The sequence below is a fragment of the Rhynchophorus ferrugineus genome, unplaced genomic scaffold (assembly GCF_030347505.1).
Source record: "Rhynchophorus ferrugineus isolate W39M unplaced genomic scaffold, kcgeb_rfMv2 rfM6, whole genome shotgun sequence".
In the NCBI taxonomy this organism is placed as follows: domain Eukaryota; kingdom Metazoa; phylum Arthropoda; class Insecta; order Coleoptera; family Curculionidae; genus Rhynchophorus; species Rhynchophorus ferrugineus.
The window spans coordinates 21,147,269-21,163,260 of record NW_027472585.1 but is presented as its reverse complement, the minus strand read 5'-3'; the positions used below and the strand labels follow the sequence as shown (position 1 = coordinate 21,163,260).

At 34.0% G+C, this 15,992-nt stretch overlaps 1 protein-coding gene across 2 annotated transcripts in view; it reads left to right on the top strand.

Annotated features, from left to right (window-relative positions):
- The window catches only part of ais (DExD-box helicase 52), a 28,548-nt gene extending 17,592 nt beyond the window's left edge, over positions 1 to 10,956 (top strand). For both annotated transcript variants that reach the window (XM_076407981.1, XM_076407980.1), the window contains exons 9-10: positions 8,733 to 8,894; positions 10,643 to 10,956. In XM_076407981.1, coding sequence (XP_076264096.1) covers positions 8,733 to 8,894; positions 10,643 to 10,838 — 358 coding nt within the window. In that variant the 3' untranslated portion in view covers positions 10,839 to 10,956. The remainder of the gene's footprint in view (positions 1 to 8,732; positions 8,895 to 10,642) is intronic.
- Positions 10,957 to 15,992: the final 5,036 nt, after the last annotated feature.

The window sequence follows — 15,992 nt, the reverse complement described above, 5'->3', positions numbered from 1 at the left end:
GTAATATATTAGCATGTGGCTGCTAAAAACATTTTCATTAATATTGCTGCAACTTATATAGTATGTAATATCATCAATAATTACCTCTCTAAAGGAATTTACGGGCAAAAGGGGGCCTTTATTATATCGTTCTTTTTTTAAATAACTTATTAATAGCTGCAATCAATTTGTGACCCTGAATATCGATTGTCTTCAGCATTTTCAAACAAACTGATGATATATTATGGAGCGATTATCATTGATTATTAAAATTTATCAAAATAATCAAAGCGCTAAAATAGTAATTATTTAATAGTTTGAATAACTAATAACTAATATTTTGAATAATTTTGCGTATATCTGATAGCCGGACGGCATCCAGCCAGACTTATGCAAATTTTTTGAAAGCAATGGTGATAAGGGGTTATAACTTTAACCTATAAACTATTGTTGTTCTATAATTAACTGTAGTTTTTAGATGTACAATAATCTTAAAATAATTTATATTTCTCTATTCTACTATATTAATAACAGCTCTTTCTGTAAAATTTCTTTGGCTTCCCGTTCTGATCCGAAAAATAACTGGCCACATTAGTCATAGACCTAATATTTGGGCTAGAGCACCACCAGACTTATTAATAACAAATCAGAATTCTTTGTTGTTTATGTTTGAAAACACGTTTTATTATTCAACTTCAATCGTCGTTTTACTGACCAATCAAATCGCTAGTTAATCGCCGGATCAATTTTTTATTGGCCTCGACAATGTTAAAACGCACGCTCTCGTTCACGTTTCGCCTCCGTTCGATCCAATGTCGACAAATATTTAATTTCCTGTATACTGTTCCAGTTTCTGCGATCTCGCAATGTTTCCCTGTTCGATGTTCATTTATTTTCCAGAGCTGAGTCATGCAAATCGTCTCTGTTCGTTTTCACGCCGCGTCGATATACTAAATATTTGTTTGGAATTCTATTAGGGTGTTTATTTCGCGAAACTCAAATGAAAAGAATATTTATAGTCGAAGAAAATGGCCTCATGTTTCGATATAATTTCTCTTATTTCGATTCACTTATTCCAACAAGCTGTGAATTTATTGATGCCAACGCCATCATGGTTTTCAGGGATAAAAAAGAATAGCCCATAAAAGAATCTTCTACGATTGTTGTTATCTTTGGAAGCTACGTATATATGTTGTTTTTGATACTTCCGGTGTTACATGTTATAGTAGTATTCCATCTGCGTTTGGCTTTTAAAATATTAATGTCTTGACAACATTTCGACAGACGTCCTGCGACTCTGTTCCTCCACTTCCTCCTCCACCACGAGAGGCATTTACAACTAAATAACATCTCACAGCGCCGGATTTAGAAAATGCTTTTGATCAATTTAATATTTAATGCAATAGACAGTTGATCATGTTCAGTATGCTTCATTATTTATTATATTGGATATGAAGGTAATATTTTTCAGAACAGATCCTTCTAAGTCTGTTCGGAAAACTCTCCTCTACCTATCCTTTAATCAGTCCCTCAAGGCGTCTTGAGTCCAACACTATTTTTTAATAACTATGAACTCAATTACTGTATATGTTGATACGAGACTCTTTACGGGCGATATACTGGTCTACTGTGCAGTTAAGTCCATCAACTTAAGAGGAAGACTTCTATTGCTGTGAATAGATTGTCTGTATTGTCTTCTTCCGTTGAGTTCCGCATCCCCTTTCCAAAGTCCTCAATAATCCATTACACAGTTGCTCTCGTGTCCATTATATCAGTGTTAACAATTAACAATTCTCCTCCAATCTTCGGTTGATCGATTTAAATGCCTGAGAGTCATATTTGATTATGGCTTCATCTGGAAGCACCATATTACCCAACTAAAGAACGGGCATGTGATTGCTATCCCATCATCACACAGGTGTTAACCAGGAAACTATAATGAAAATATACCTATCGATCATCCTTCCAAAAATGGACTATGGCTGTTTTCTATACAACGTTGCCTCTAATACCTCAAGGTTCTTGAGGTCATCCAAAACTAGGCGCTCAGGAAATACTATAGGGTACCTTCCGATCATCACTAGCAATAAGTTCCATAAACTTTCTCCATTATTTTTTATCTCCTTATTCATGAGAGCACGAAACATTTTTGAGCTATTCTCTAAGTAATTATAGGAATACTCTATTCGGCTAGTGTCCAACAAGTATTTCTCAAGATAACTATATAAATAAAATGTAGAAAATCACTTCATTAAATGTTCACTTTTATCATTTATCTCTTCTTATTTATTATTACTAACCCTAACAAACAAACGGACAGATTAGAATGTATTTAAGATAGATGTGGAAGAAAATAATCGAACTCTTGGATATGGAAGCAGAATTGACTGTGGTCAATTTACAAAAAGCAGCATTAACAATATTAAAAAACAAAATACCGTGGATAAATGGTAGTGATATTGACAGTTAATATTACTTGAAGCTAATAAATGGCACATATAATTAATTATGCTGACTTACCATAGTACTGACAAATAATTATACTAAAATGAAATACTGATAAATGATGATATTGATGATATCAATAGCAGAGAGTACAAATGATGGTATATACTAATGATGGAATAACCATAATCGTTAATCTTAATCTTAGAAATAGTAGTCAATAACTCTGACGGAATAACCATGATGGTAAATAACAATCTTATACAGTAACAAGAAGAGATAGATATTATTTCTAATTCAAAGTGATTAAATAATTATAGAAAAGATAAAAATAAATAATAAAATAGAATTAAATAGATATTAAAATATAAGGCATATACATTTTAAATGATTTACAACAGTCAATATACTGGTCTTACTGTGCACTAAATCCCGTCGGGTACATTTGTAACTAATTATAATCATGTATCATTTCGTGGAAGTGTGAACACAATATTTTTTCATTGCCGAATATCCATAGTTCCAAGCTAATGCTCTGTATATATGTATATTATGAGCTGATAAAATTAATGAAACTATCAAAGGGGATCGCTATCGAGTGCATTTGATGCGTTCGATTCTGGTTGGGTGTAACAAACTTGAAGTAGACATTAGATCCGCAGAAGAGTACGGGCTGATTTAACATCTTGTAAAATAAGCATTTGATGGAGATGGAAAGTCTGCTAGAACCCCTAAATTGTCGTAAAGAAGGTAAACAGTAGCGTCTGTCGATCGACAGTACTTTGAATTAAATACATCATACCGATTTTTCACTATAAAGCTTCAAATTAATCAAACGTACTTTAAAACTAATGTATATGCCTGATAGATAAAGATAAAATAAAAGATAGTAAATTCAATAAACAGAACAGAATGAAATTAAAGAGAGAAAACTGGAATACTCTGTGAACAAACTCATCATTTGATGAAACTTGAAACTTTGAAGGTTGGATAATACAAAAAATAGTAAAATCGACAAGAGATAGATAGTGACTCTAAACCTTGTGTCCTTACAAATGAAGTTTGAAGTTCTAACGTATAACGGCTCGTGAAAAGTATCAGCAATATTGCTACTCATGATAATTGTCTCCGTACTGAGTACCCGCAACGGCGGCGAATTCCATAAATATTTGGAGTACGTTAGACGGCTCGGTGAATGGAGGTAGATCGAAGTGAAACAGTGGTGTTTACATTATATGACCGTTATTTATTGAAATAATATAAAAATGTGAAAATACAAGTGATAAAAAAAGGATCGACGCTGGGATTACCTGTTGACGAGTTTTGGCCAGCCGATGGTGGCACGTCTAAATTATTATATTTTATAGGGTATTTTGTAGACCGTTATTCAATGATGTAAAATTCGACATGCCTCAAGGTCGCTAAAATACTCCCTTGTCAGAATTTTACATACAATTTTAAACAAACAAAAATACAAAAAATATATGACAAAAATATCAAATACAAAATACTGATATGCGAAATATGCTTCGTAGAAAGAGTTTTAAAACATTTGTATATGATACGAAATGTACGGTACGGTGGTTGTGCGCTAGCTAGCTGTTGATATCTTTCGGTCCTATAGATACCGCTGCTTCATCGTTGCTTGAACGTAGTCTATGAATGACGTTGAAAACAAGCTACTTTTCGATCAGGGCTCCCGTAATCGACGCTGTGGAGAGGTTTGATGGTTTGATGACGTGGTAGCTTATTTTCTTCGACGACGATACGTTGGCAATTTTGGTAACTCGGCGAAGACATGACGAGTCTACGGTGACTGCAATCCGTACCTAGCTTCTGGAGCTGCTCTGTGACTAATCCGTAGTCACATACGTTACGGTAATTAAAAAAAAAACAAATAACGAGGGTATCCGAACGAAGCTGCCCAAAGCCTTTCAAATCAAAATGTCTGCCAGTAGGACTGAGACGGCGAGCGAAGGAAGACATTATGATTTAAACCTAGCGTCGAAAGAAATGTTTAGTCGAGACGCTGATGATTGAATAGTGATGACAAAATCTCTAAGAGTTCAAAAGATTGCAATAGAAATAAAATTTGGACAAAAACTTGTTTAAAAAAATGAAATACAAATAATGAAATGAAATTTAAGGTTCATTGTTCCAGCACTAAAACAAAATTTAATGAGGAATAAATGTTTGAAACAATTTAATGTTCAAGGAACAAAAGTAAAAGGGAAAAAGAATATAATTAAAAATATTGAAAATTTTGTATAAAAAAAAGAGGATCGGAGCTGGGTTTACCTGTTGACGAGTTTTGGGCAGTCGATGGTGGCACGTCTAAACCAAACGATGGTTGGAAATGAATCAAAGTACCCTTCAATAATCTCGCAGATAAACGTCTCGGGGTTGCCAGCTATTCGTTATCGTGTTCCAGTTGGCGCTGCTGGCGCCCCGCCCGTGTTCAACATCTGGGATTATATTTCTGAGTATTTTGTAGATCGTTATTCCACGATGTAAAATTCGACATGCCCCAAGGTAGCTACAAATAGAAAGAAGTGGCAATCCCATCTAGTTAACTTCATATTATCATTGAAACCTTTTGCCCCAAAATTTAAAAAAAGTTCTAGAGTATCGAATTACTAGTTGAACCTGTAAATGTCATAAATATTCGGAACGATTTATGATTTTCTTGAATATCTTTATCTTTTTTTAAGAACAAAATATTAAGAAAATATAAACAAATAAAACTCGCTTTTACACAATCACCAACATACAGCAGAGTTGATTTGTCAAGCTCGATTTGCATCCCAAATATGCGTATAAATTTACTAGTTAAATCCGGCAGTAGTTTTATCCACAATTACAAACATTCTCCACGGAACTCTTAATTAAACTCGAACCTTTCGTCGGATAATTAGATTGCAACTTATACGCGGCAGGCAAGACTCTCGAGAGGTTAATTTAACCAACCCCTCTTGTCGAAATATGGCGTTTGAATTTAAAATGAACTTTCGACGAAATGCATTCCTTCTATAGTCCTCATCAGCGCTGCTCCGGCTCCAATAAAATATTCCGCTCAGTTTTGGAAATATCAAGAAGGCTCCCCGAAAAAAGGTCCTTATTAATCGATGGATTTCGGGATAAGACCGGTCGCAGATATCTTTCCGTGGTCTTAAATCGTCCGGGTTTCCCGTTTTCATCTGCGGAATTCATAATTTTGTTTTAGCAAAGTTAATATGTAAATTTTCGACGAGATTATTTCGACTAATCGATCTCAGTGTAATAACATCGGTTCATTTTTGTTTTAGAAGAGGTTCGGATAAAGATATTTAAATGTAATTTCTAATTTTTTCTAATAGATGGCTTAAAAGCTGCGTATCTCCAGTAATACTTATTCAGTGAAGCTAGTTTTTGAAGTAGGTGTGAGGCTAAAAGTGAGTTCTCTTTATAAGTCGCTGCTAAAACGAAACGCAATAACAGGTCAATTTAAAAGTCCCCGGCCTGACACATAAATGGTGCTACTAGAATTAAATCCATATGTTTTTTAGTTAGCACTAACTCTCAAAAGATATGTGTATAAATGTGACAACTGTCGGATCATTAGTTTGTGAATTATAGCATTTTGAGTGAAGCAACTTTTGTTATTGTGAAAACAAATGTATAAAAAGGAATTTCGCATTTTGATAAAATATTGCTTATTGAAGGAAAAAAAAACAGTTGAAGCTTGGTTTGATGCCGAGTTTCCGGACACTGCCCCAGGAAAATCAACCATCAAGAGATTGGTATGCTAAGTTTAGACATGGTGAAATGAGCACCGAAGACGGTGAACGCAGTGGACTCCCAAAAGATGTTGTTACCGACGAAAACATTTCAAAAATCCACAAAATGATTTTGAATGACGTAAATTGAAATTGAATGAAATAGCAGACATTCTAAAGATATCAACTGAACGTGTACATTATATCGTTCACGAATATTTGGGTATGAGAAAGCTCTGTGCAAAGTGGGTGCCGCGTGAGCTCACTTTTGATCAAAAACAACGACGAGTTGATGATTCTGAGTAGTGATCATGAAGATGATCAAGCAAAATAAACCCGAGTTTTTGCGTCGATGTGTGACAATGGATGAAACATGGCTCGATCATTTAACTCCAAAGTCCAATCGACAGTCATCCGAGTAGATTGCACACGATGAACCCGCTCCAAAGCGTGGGAAAACGCAACAGTCGGCTGCCAAGATTATGGCGTCTGTATTTTGGGATGCGCATTGAATAATTTTCATTGACTACCTTGGAAAAGAAAGGACCATCAACGGCGACTATTACATAGCGTTAATGGACCGTTTGAAGGACGAAATCGCCGAAAAACGGCCGCATTTGAAGAAGTGCTGCTTCACCAAGACTACGCACCGTGTCGCAAGTCCGTGAAAACGATGGCAAAAATCCATGAATTGGGCTTGCAATTGCTTTCTCATCCACCGTATTCTCCAGATCTGGCCCCAGCGACTATTTCTTCTTATCAGATCTCAAAAGAATATTTGCTGTGAAGCATTTGTCGTCAAATGAAGAGGTGATCGCCGAAACAGGCCTATTTTGAAGTAAAGGACAAATCGTATTACAAAAATGATATCGATAAGTTGGAGGGTCGCTATAATCAGTGTATCACCCTTGAAGGGAATTATGTTGAATGAAAAAAAACTAGTTTTGCCAAAAAAATAAACACATTTTTTACTATGGTAGGCCGGGGACAATTTTTTTGGGCAATATAAATAATTTAAATTAAATACTACCGTTCAAAAGTCTTGTGGAAATCACCATATTTAACTAGATAGAAATCATATTGAAATATTTTTACAGAAAGGCCATGCACCATATCTACATACAGGCTTGATATTATCTATTATTATTCACATAAACTCGAGAAATCATATCTTCATCTTACTTTTCACCTGAATAAAGTATCCAGTCAATACCATTATTTTTACAAAGCAATAACTTATTTACCTATGCTCATGTATAAAAATATATTATTTTGTCCTTGTGTGTTTCACTCTCCCACCTTCAGAGTAGTAGCTATTGGGGTATCGTTGAAGGTTAATGTTATATATTTAGTTTACTCGATTCAGATTAACTCTTGTTAGTAAATTTGATCCTTTCAAATTATCATTCTCCAATATTCTTGCATTCTGCAAATCCTATCTAATTTCTTCTGTTACTCTAATATGGCTTTCTTGGGTTTTCTATTATATATTATTTCTGTCATAACCTTTGCATTTTTTTATTTGAACAACATTCGGGGTGAAATTATGGCATATGTTGATTTCTATTTGATGTTGAAAATGTTTTGTAACAAAGTTGGCAGATAACATTCCCACTATAAACATAATTAATGTTTGGATATTTTAATTAAAAAATTTAACCTTACATTCTGCACTTACCTTACCGCAGGTATTTCGTGGTAGTAAATCGCTCGGGTTTCCCGTTTTCATCTGTGGAATTCATAATTTTGTTTTGGCAGAGCGAATATGGACATTTTCGATGGAATTTGGACTAATTGATCCCAGGGTAATAACATCGGTTCATTTTTGTTTTAAAAATATTGATATAAAGTTATCCAAAATGTAATTTCGAATTTTTTCTATTAGAGTGCTTAAAAGCCGCGTATCTCCACTAATAGGTATTCATATTATAGAGTGCTTAAATGAACGTCAGTGTCAGAATTGGTTTACTCGTTTTCCTTCCGGAGTAATTTCTTTAAAATCTATAGCGATATATATATATATATATATATATATATATATATATATATATATATATATATATATATATATATATATATATATATATATATATATATATATATATATATATATATATTGTACTAGTTTTTTTCAATTTAGCTTTCTTCTATTTTGGAAATCAATATAATTTGATTCAGTTTCTACTCACCTTCAAACTTTTCGGCTCACCAATTCACTTTTTACTAGCTGTATTACAAACCATTACTTCCAAAATGCAAAAATCATTATTCATATATTTTATCTGCATATTTCGAATAGCACTTAAAGAAGCAAGCCTTTTTTATTTGTGTTACCAGGAGTGCGTAAGACAAACAAGAAGAATATTAGATCATTTACAAATAGAAAGCTACGGACGTTAAATCTAAAATGTATTAATTGCAACATATACACTGACAGTCATGGAATAACCCAATATTCACTATCATGTGTTTGTCTAAATCTTTCATAGCTGTAGTTTTTAAACATTTAAGTTCTTACATTACTGTAATAAATCATTTTGTTGTTTTAATTAGCATTGCTCACGTGGTCCGGTCATCTGGATATGAGGTACCCGATTATATGCTAAAGCTGAAGAAGCAACCTAAGTCTAAAGTGAAGAAACTGGCAAAGCAGGCGCCAGAAAGAGACGAGATCACCACCGTGCCTTTGTATTATCGAATTAAGGGCAGTAAAAAGTAAGTTATTTAATATTTGCTATATATAAGGATATTTTTAAGTGATAGAACTCTTAATTGAAACGAGATTCGTTTAAATTACATTTCGAAGCTAAATATATATTTTTGGTTTCCCAAATAATGACATTTGACTTGTGGTATATGTTAAAATTATTGTAATAGATGAAGTAAAAATAATTAATTATTTTTGTATACAATTGAGGCACAGTTTTGTTTAGCACCTTGTTGCCATTTAAAAGCATGTGCCTATTGTTAAGAAGCTGGGGCAGTCGCTTTTCAGAAGCCTTCCTCTTCAGTCGAATTTTTCATGAGCAATATAATTAGCCATGTATAGCAACATGTGGTATCTCCTATCTAAAGTTTTAGAGGTTCTGACGGGTCGCTGCAGATATAACTGGCGTAACGTTGTCTTGGTGCAACATAATTGATGTCCTAGTGGTGAAAGTTGCTTGCTTCTGGATAATTGTTTCTTTCAGGAGGTCTAATTGTTTACAGTGCAGGTTCGAACTAAGAGAAGCCCTTCATGGTCATTATTTGAATGGGCTCAACGAACTTCAACCTCGGGTCTTTGACGTTGTCATAACTCATGAATTTTTCTTTGCAGTTTTCATCCATTTTGAAAATGGATCCACTTTCTGTACAAAATTTTAGATTCCAGAGTCTATGATTTGTTTGTTGTTTATCTTGTTATATTGTTTATCTGGTGTTATTCGAACATCCAATTTTTTGGCCTCAATGTGCAATGGTTAACTCCTGGGCAATAGAAACAGCGCTCATATAATATCGGTTTCCATGAGTTTATCTACATTTTCGACAATTGTCCTTCCCAATTTTTTATTTTTATTTATTATAGCAATCTAATAAATTAACACTAATAAGCTATTTAATTTTATTAATTTCATGCGGTTTTAAAATTACAGGGTACTTATTCTACGATAGACATTTTGGACTTGAAAATCTTTGTCACTGTTTTTAATGTTCCCTGAGTTTTACTAATAACTTCACTAGACTGGATCAAATGGTTTTACTAACTTTAATCTTCTAAGTCATCATTATCTAGGAGGTGGAGAAACTTAACAATGATGTGGTGATGGAGTGTATGTTCATCGAAGATTCGGTCCAGGTCATTACGAATGCACCATGGAGCATCAAAAATACCTCGCAGTACCTTGTTTTGGAGTCTTTACATAATAATGTATAATTTTTCACATTTGCTGATAAAAACTAAGGGACTGTAGTTACTCTTACTGTTTGTTATAGTCATTTGTTACGATCTACATTTCAACCAATACGTTGTTTTTTATCCCATAGGATTCTTCGCAATTGTTTTGTCCTCGGATACTGTTAATCTTTTGTCAAACAACGCCCATGTCATGCCCTTTTTGGGTCTGTTTACAGATTTTTTTTTATCAAAGAAATCAATTTTCTTTTAGATGTTTATGACGATTAATTCTCAGATTCAACAACAACTTTTAACTGAACTCTTAAATAAAGAACTTCTTTTTTACAGATATATGTCGTCAACACTTTCAATATATCACAATATATGTCTTTCAGAAGTTTTCTTATGGTAATTTTTATATACTGTGAGAAATGTTTCAAACTTTTTGATGTTATCACTGGTAGATTTAGTCCTATCATATTACCATCGTAAACATCACCTGGTAGTTGCTTTATTGAGAAATTCTATCACTTTAAAAACCATTCGAATTAACTAACTGTTTATAATAAAATAATTATTTATTTAGGACAAAGTTTAGAGAGATAGCGAAAAGAATAAAGAGCAAAAAACCGACGACTGAAACATCAGACAAGAAATCTGTGTCCACGCGAGAAAATAACCGCCCGAAGACCAAGAAAATATCGAAGAAAATCGCTCTTAAGACGAAAGAAGGTCAAAAACTGAAAAAGAGCAAAAAGAAACCGTCTAGTAGTCATTTGTGAAGGAATAAAATGTGTTTATTTTTTTATCTGAAATAATGTTTATATAACTTCTGGCCAATATTATATATCCTTCGTGTAACGTCGGATCATAATTAAAGAGTTTTCATAATAACAAAAAGTGTTTTATTTGATGCTTTTGTAGGTTTTGATGATGGAAATTTAAACGATATTTACATCGTAGGAAAAGTTACCTTTATTATGAATATTTTATGGAGATGAGGTTTTTTCTCTTCGTTGAAAATTTAATTATCTGTTTCACTGTTTTTTTTTACAAAAAAAGTGAATCCACATAAAATATAACTTTGATGTTAATATCGTCATATGTGTATAAAATATTATATTTTTCTTAGTATAAGGTGCTTGCATGTATTTTGTTGAGTGATATATATTAATACTTATAAATTAGTTAGTACAAAAATCGGTACAATATATTTTATTTATTGTAAATTCTATCCATCTATAGCTACTTTTCCTATTTTTTAAGCAAGTTAGGGTTTGCATCTCGAAAGAACAATGTGTCTTTTGTCCATTTTTTAGTATCTTCATTAGAAGATGAGACGCTGTCCAGACTGTTCACGACTCAAATGTCGGAACATGTAGTAATCAAAAGGAGAAAGTTCCGAAGAATACGGCGGATAGGGTACTATTTTCCAATGTTTCCGAGTATATTTTTACCGGATTTGTAACGCGATATTGCCATGTTGAAGAATAGCATTTTGTGCAGTATTCCGGCCGCTTTTCGCGCAGTGTCGTCTTAAATCCATCAATGGTAGTCGATAGCGATCCTCATTAATGGTTTAATCGAGTGATGCCTTCCAATTATCATCTCCAATTTTTTTTTAGCTGCCCAGAACTCTCTTTGTCTTGTCGTCAAAATTGCCACTTTTAAACGTCGAAACCAATGGAGCTTGGTTGTCATTGTTATGAATCACTTGCTCCTTCAACTTCCGCCTTCATTAGACATTAGTCCGTGGTCTTCTGGTATTCCCGAGGTATCATAACAATTAGTTACCACCCTTTTTGCAGTTTTCCATGCGCCTTTTATTGCTCTATCTAAATAATTTCTAATCTATCTATAGCTTGTAGTACAACTTTAATTATTTTTTCGCTGTTATCCATATTTAAGTTGACTTCCATTGACGTAGCAAATTGATCTGTTGAGCTGTGGTCTTGTACCTAACAAAACTTATATAAAACTGACTTTTAATCTTCTATATAGTACCCTTTAAATTATAACTGTAAATTATTTCTCCAGTTATGCTGATATTAATATTAATTCCAATCGGTGTTGCTATGTTTCATATTTCCTCCAGCAGTCATTAAATGATAAAACTTTAAACATTTTCCGTATTTTCTATTCCCATTTAAATAAAACATTCTACTTCTTTTATACTTCATAAAGACTTTCCATTAAATCCACTATTTGTTCTTCGTGTCCTTTAATAATGAGTCATCGACGATCATAACGAGATGAACATTATCTTTTAAGCACAAGAAATAGTAATACTCTGATCTTGTAAAAACTGAGCTTGTTCATTACCTCATTTCGTGTTCCAAACTTTAGGTGAATTTCTCAGTCCATACAATGCTTAATTTAATGTACATTATCTTGTTTCAGTAATTAAATCCTCCGATTTCCTGATATAGAGATCTAGATCTATTGTTCTGTTTATAATATGATCGAACGTCAGTTTGATTATCTTCCACTTTAGATCCAGTTGTGTTGAGTTGATATTTATATCGAATTCTAATGCTTTCTAACTAAACTTTTCATTGGTTTCAATAGCTTTTTATCCTACCCGTAGCTCTGTCGGACCCATGTTTCTAGTTTACTAGTGCTTCACTGGTCTTGTAATTCTGTTGGACCCCCTGTTTCCCCAAATTACACGTGGTTGATTTTCTATACTCTTCTCCTTTACTAATTACTACATTGATTACAATGCTTCTTTATCCTACTAATAATTTCCGTGGGGCCCCACGTTACTAGTTTACTAGTACTTCACTGATCCTTGTAAATTATACATGCGATTGATTTTCTAAACTCTTGATAACAATGTTTCCTTCTATCCTGCTGATAACTCAAGATCAAGTGTTTCTAGTTTTTTTACATTCATACCGATAGTTCTGGGCTCATACACTACTTATGGCCTTGGAACAAAAGAGAAACTTTCTTTAGACCCCTGATATTTTATACAGACTCGATACAAGTTACAGCGCCCTCTACTAACTCTTCTTCCTCTTCTCTGCACTGGCTCTTGTATCGACACAAATCATATATTTAATAGCCATTAAGCCTCACATATCATTCATTCGAGCGTCAGCCGCCTTTTTCTTCAAATTGTATTAAAAAAGTTACAAATTCAGACATTTTCGAAACACTGAAAAAAAATTTTGTTCGCATTTTAATGAAATTACAGATATCAAAAAGTAAATCCAGTCAGTCAGTGAGGTTTCAAAATTAAGTTGGTTACAAATATACCAGGTGCCATTAACTATTTTGATTGATATTTTTCTCAATAAATACCTTTATAAAGTAAAAACATTATCTAAATTTACGTAAGTTAATAAGTAATAAGATACATAGATGCTATCACTGTTGAAATTATGACAGTGATTGTCATGATGACTTTAGATAAGCTCAGCAACCAGCGGTTGGTGGCACGAGTTGGTTCGTGATACTCTGTCAAGGTGTATAAAATGCCCTGAGGTATATATCTTTCTTTGAAGGTTAGGCAATCGCTCTCTAAAATCTGAGAAATATGCGAGCTTCTTGCAAAATTAGGAGGCCTAAGGAGAGGTCTAGATAGAATGCCTTTCATTCACTCCCAGGTACTTCTGCGCAGATAGCGATGAAGTTATCACAGAGGCTACCAACATACAAATATCAACAACTCTATCATCTCTTCTTCTTAAGTTCACTGGTGAAAATCATCAGCAAGCTTGCCGTCAATCGAGCTGAGGTAGTATCACTATCCTTCAATTAAAAAAGCTTTTAAAGAGGAAACAATAGCCAACGCAATAAAATCCACTCATATAACTTTTACGCTCCGTAGAAGAACATGCCCACTAGTCTATATCAATAATTGTCAACTCCCGCAAGCAGAGCGAGATAAATATCTTGGTAATGCACCTAGATCGACGCCTAACTCGGAAGAAGCACGTACTCGCCAAACGGAAACAAATTAAACTCTACCAAATATATTGACTTATCGGCCGCAAATCCAAGTTATCATTAGATAAGAAGATATTACTGTATAACTATATACTCAAGCCTATTTGGTCATATGAAATGCAACTATGGGGAAACGCCAGCAAGTCTAATATATCCATCATAGAACGGTTCCAAATTAAAGTGTTGCATGCCGTTGTCGATGCTCCGTACTATATTTTAAATGAAGTGATACAACGCGATATTTCTCTAGAACCAATAACGTGTATAATTCAACGTGCTTGTGTGAAGTACTTCGAAATAATGTTAGTTCATCCCAATGTACTCGCTATGCTAGCTTGATCACCCAATTCTTCAGAAAGCATCGGAAGCTATGCGCGGCCTTAAATCCTACCAAAGCCTTTGGCAGGGCACAGATAGGTTCTTTGAAACGAAGGCCAAAGCTGTGTCCCCGCTAGGCCATTCATAAAATTAGAGAGATTAAACAATCTCCTCCAATCCGCACTTTCAACCTTTATATGGCGAAAATCCTAAGAAGAGTCGTGGAAAACGCTGCTCTTCGGTAGTCGTTTCTACAATTCTATAGTCGACGCCACTTAAGCGACGAATCAGTTCAATATATGAATATATCTGAATTTTATTTTTTATTGTGCAAAAATGGGTACAAAATAATGTATTGCTTTTAAATTATTGACCACTTTTTCCCATCTTTCAGGCAATTTACGTATTCCATCTCGAAAGAACGAGGGTACCCCGAACCGATTAATTTTTTGGCGACTTCATAAGAAGTGAAGCGCTACTCAGACAAATAACGATTCATATGTTGTAATAAGTAGTAATCAGAAGGAGTAAGATCTGGAGAATACGACGGAAGGGGTAGCACTTTCCATTTTAACGTTTCCAAGTATGTTCTAACTGGTTTTGTAACATGTGGTCGAGCGTTGTCATGAGGAATAACATTGTTGTGTTTTTTCGCAGAGTGTTCAGCTTAAACGCATCAATTTTATGTTTTAATAGGTTTTAGCAGCCCATAGTATACCGCATTAAGCTGATTCCATCAAATGCAGAACATTGGCTTGGAGCTATGAATATTTGGCTTTGTTGTTAATGTTGATGCATGACCAGCAGGTCGTCATGATTTTTTCGCTTTGCATTATCGTAATGGATCCACTTCTCATAACCAGTAACAATACGAAGCAAAAAAAAACTTTTCCAATTTTGCCACTGAAACAGCATTTCACATATGACCAAACAACCCCTTCCAATGTCTTTTAAGCTAATGGTTCTTCTAACGATTTACTTGGTACACATTCAGGCATTTTCAAAGCTCTGAAGAAAATATTTATTGACATTTCGACGAAATGACACCTATTGAAAAGTGAAGCCTGAAAAGTCAGTAAGCTTACAAATGTATCCAATCCAATTTTATAATAGGTCAATTGAAAAGTTTCCGGCCTGATACATAGATGGCGCTACCAGAATTAAATCCATATGTTTCTTAGTTAGCCCTAACCCTCAAAAGATACGTGTATAAATTTGACAGCTGGGATCATTAGTTTGTGAATTATAGCATTTTAAGTGAAGCAACTTTTGTTATTATGAAAAAATGAACAAAAAAGAATTTTGCGGTTGATAAAATATTGTTTTTTGAAGGAAAAAAATACAGTTGAAGCAAAAACTTGGCTTGATGCCGAGTTTTCGCGGCACTGCCAGAGGAAAATCAACTATCAAGGATTGATATGCTAAGTTTAGACGTGGTGAAATGAGCACCGAAGACGGTGAACGCAATGGACCCTCAAAAGAGGTTGTTACCGATGAATACATTTAAAATATCCGCAAAATAATTTTGAATGACCACAAATTCAAACTGAATGAAATAGCAGACACTTTAATGATATCAACTGAACGTGTACATCATATTATTCACGAATATTTCGGTATGAGAAAGCTCTGTGTAAACTGGGTACCGCGCGAGCTTACTTTTG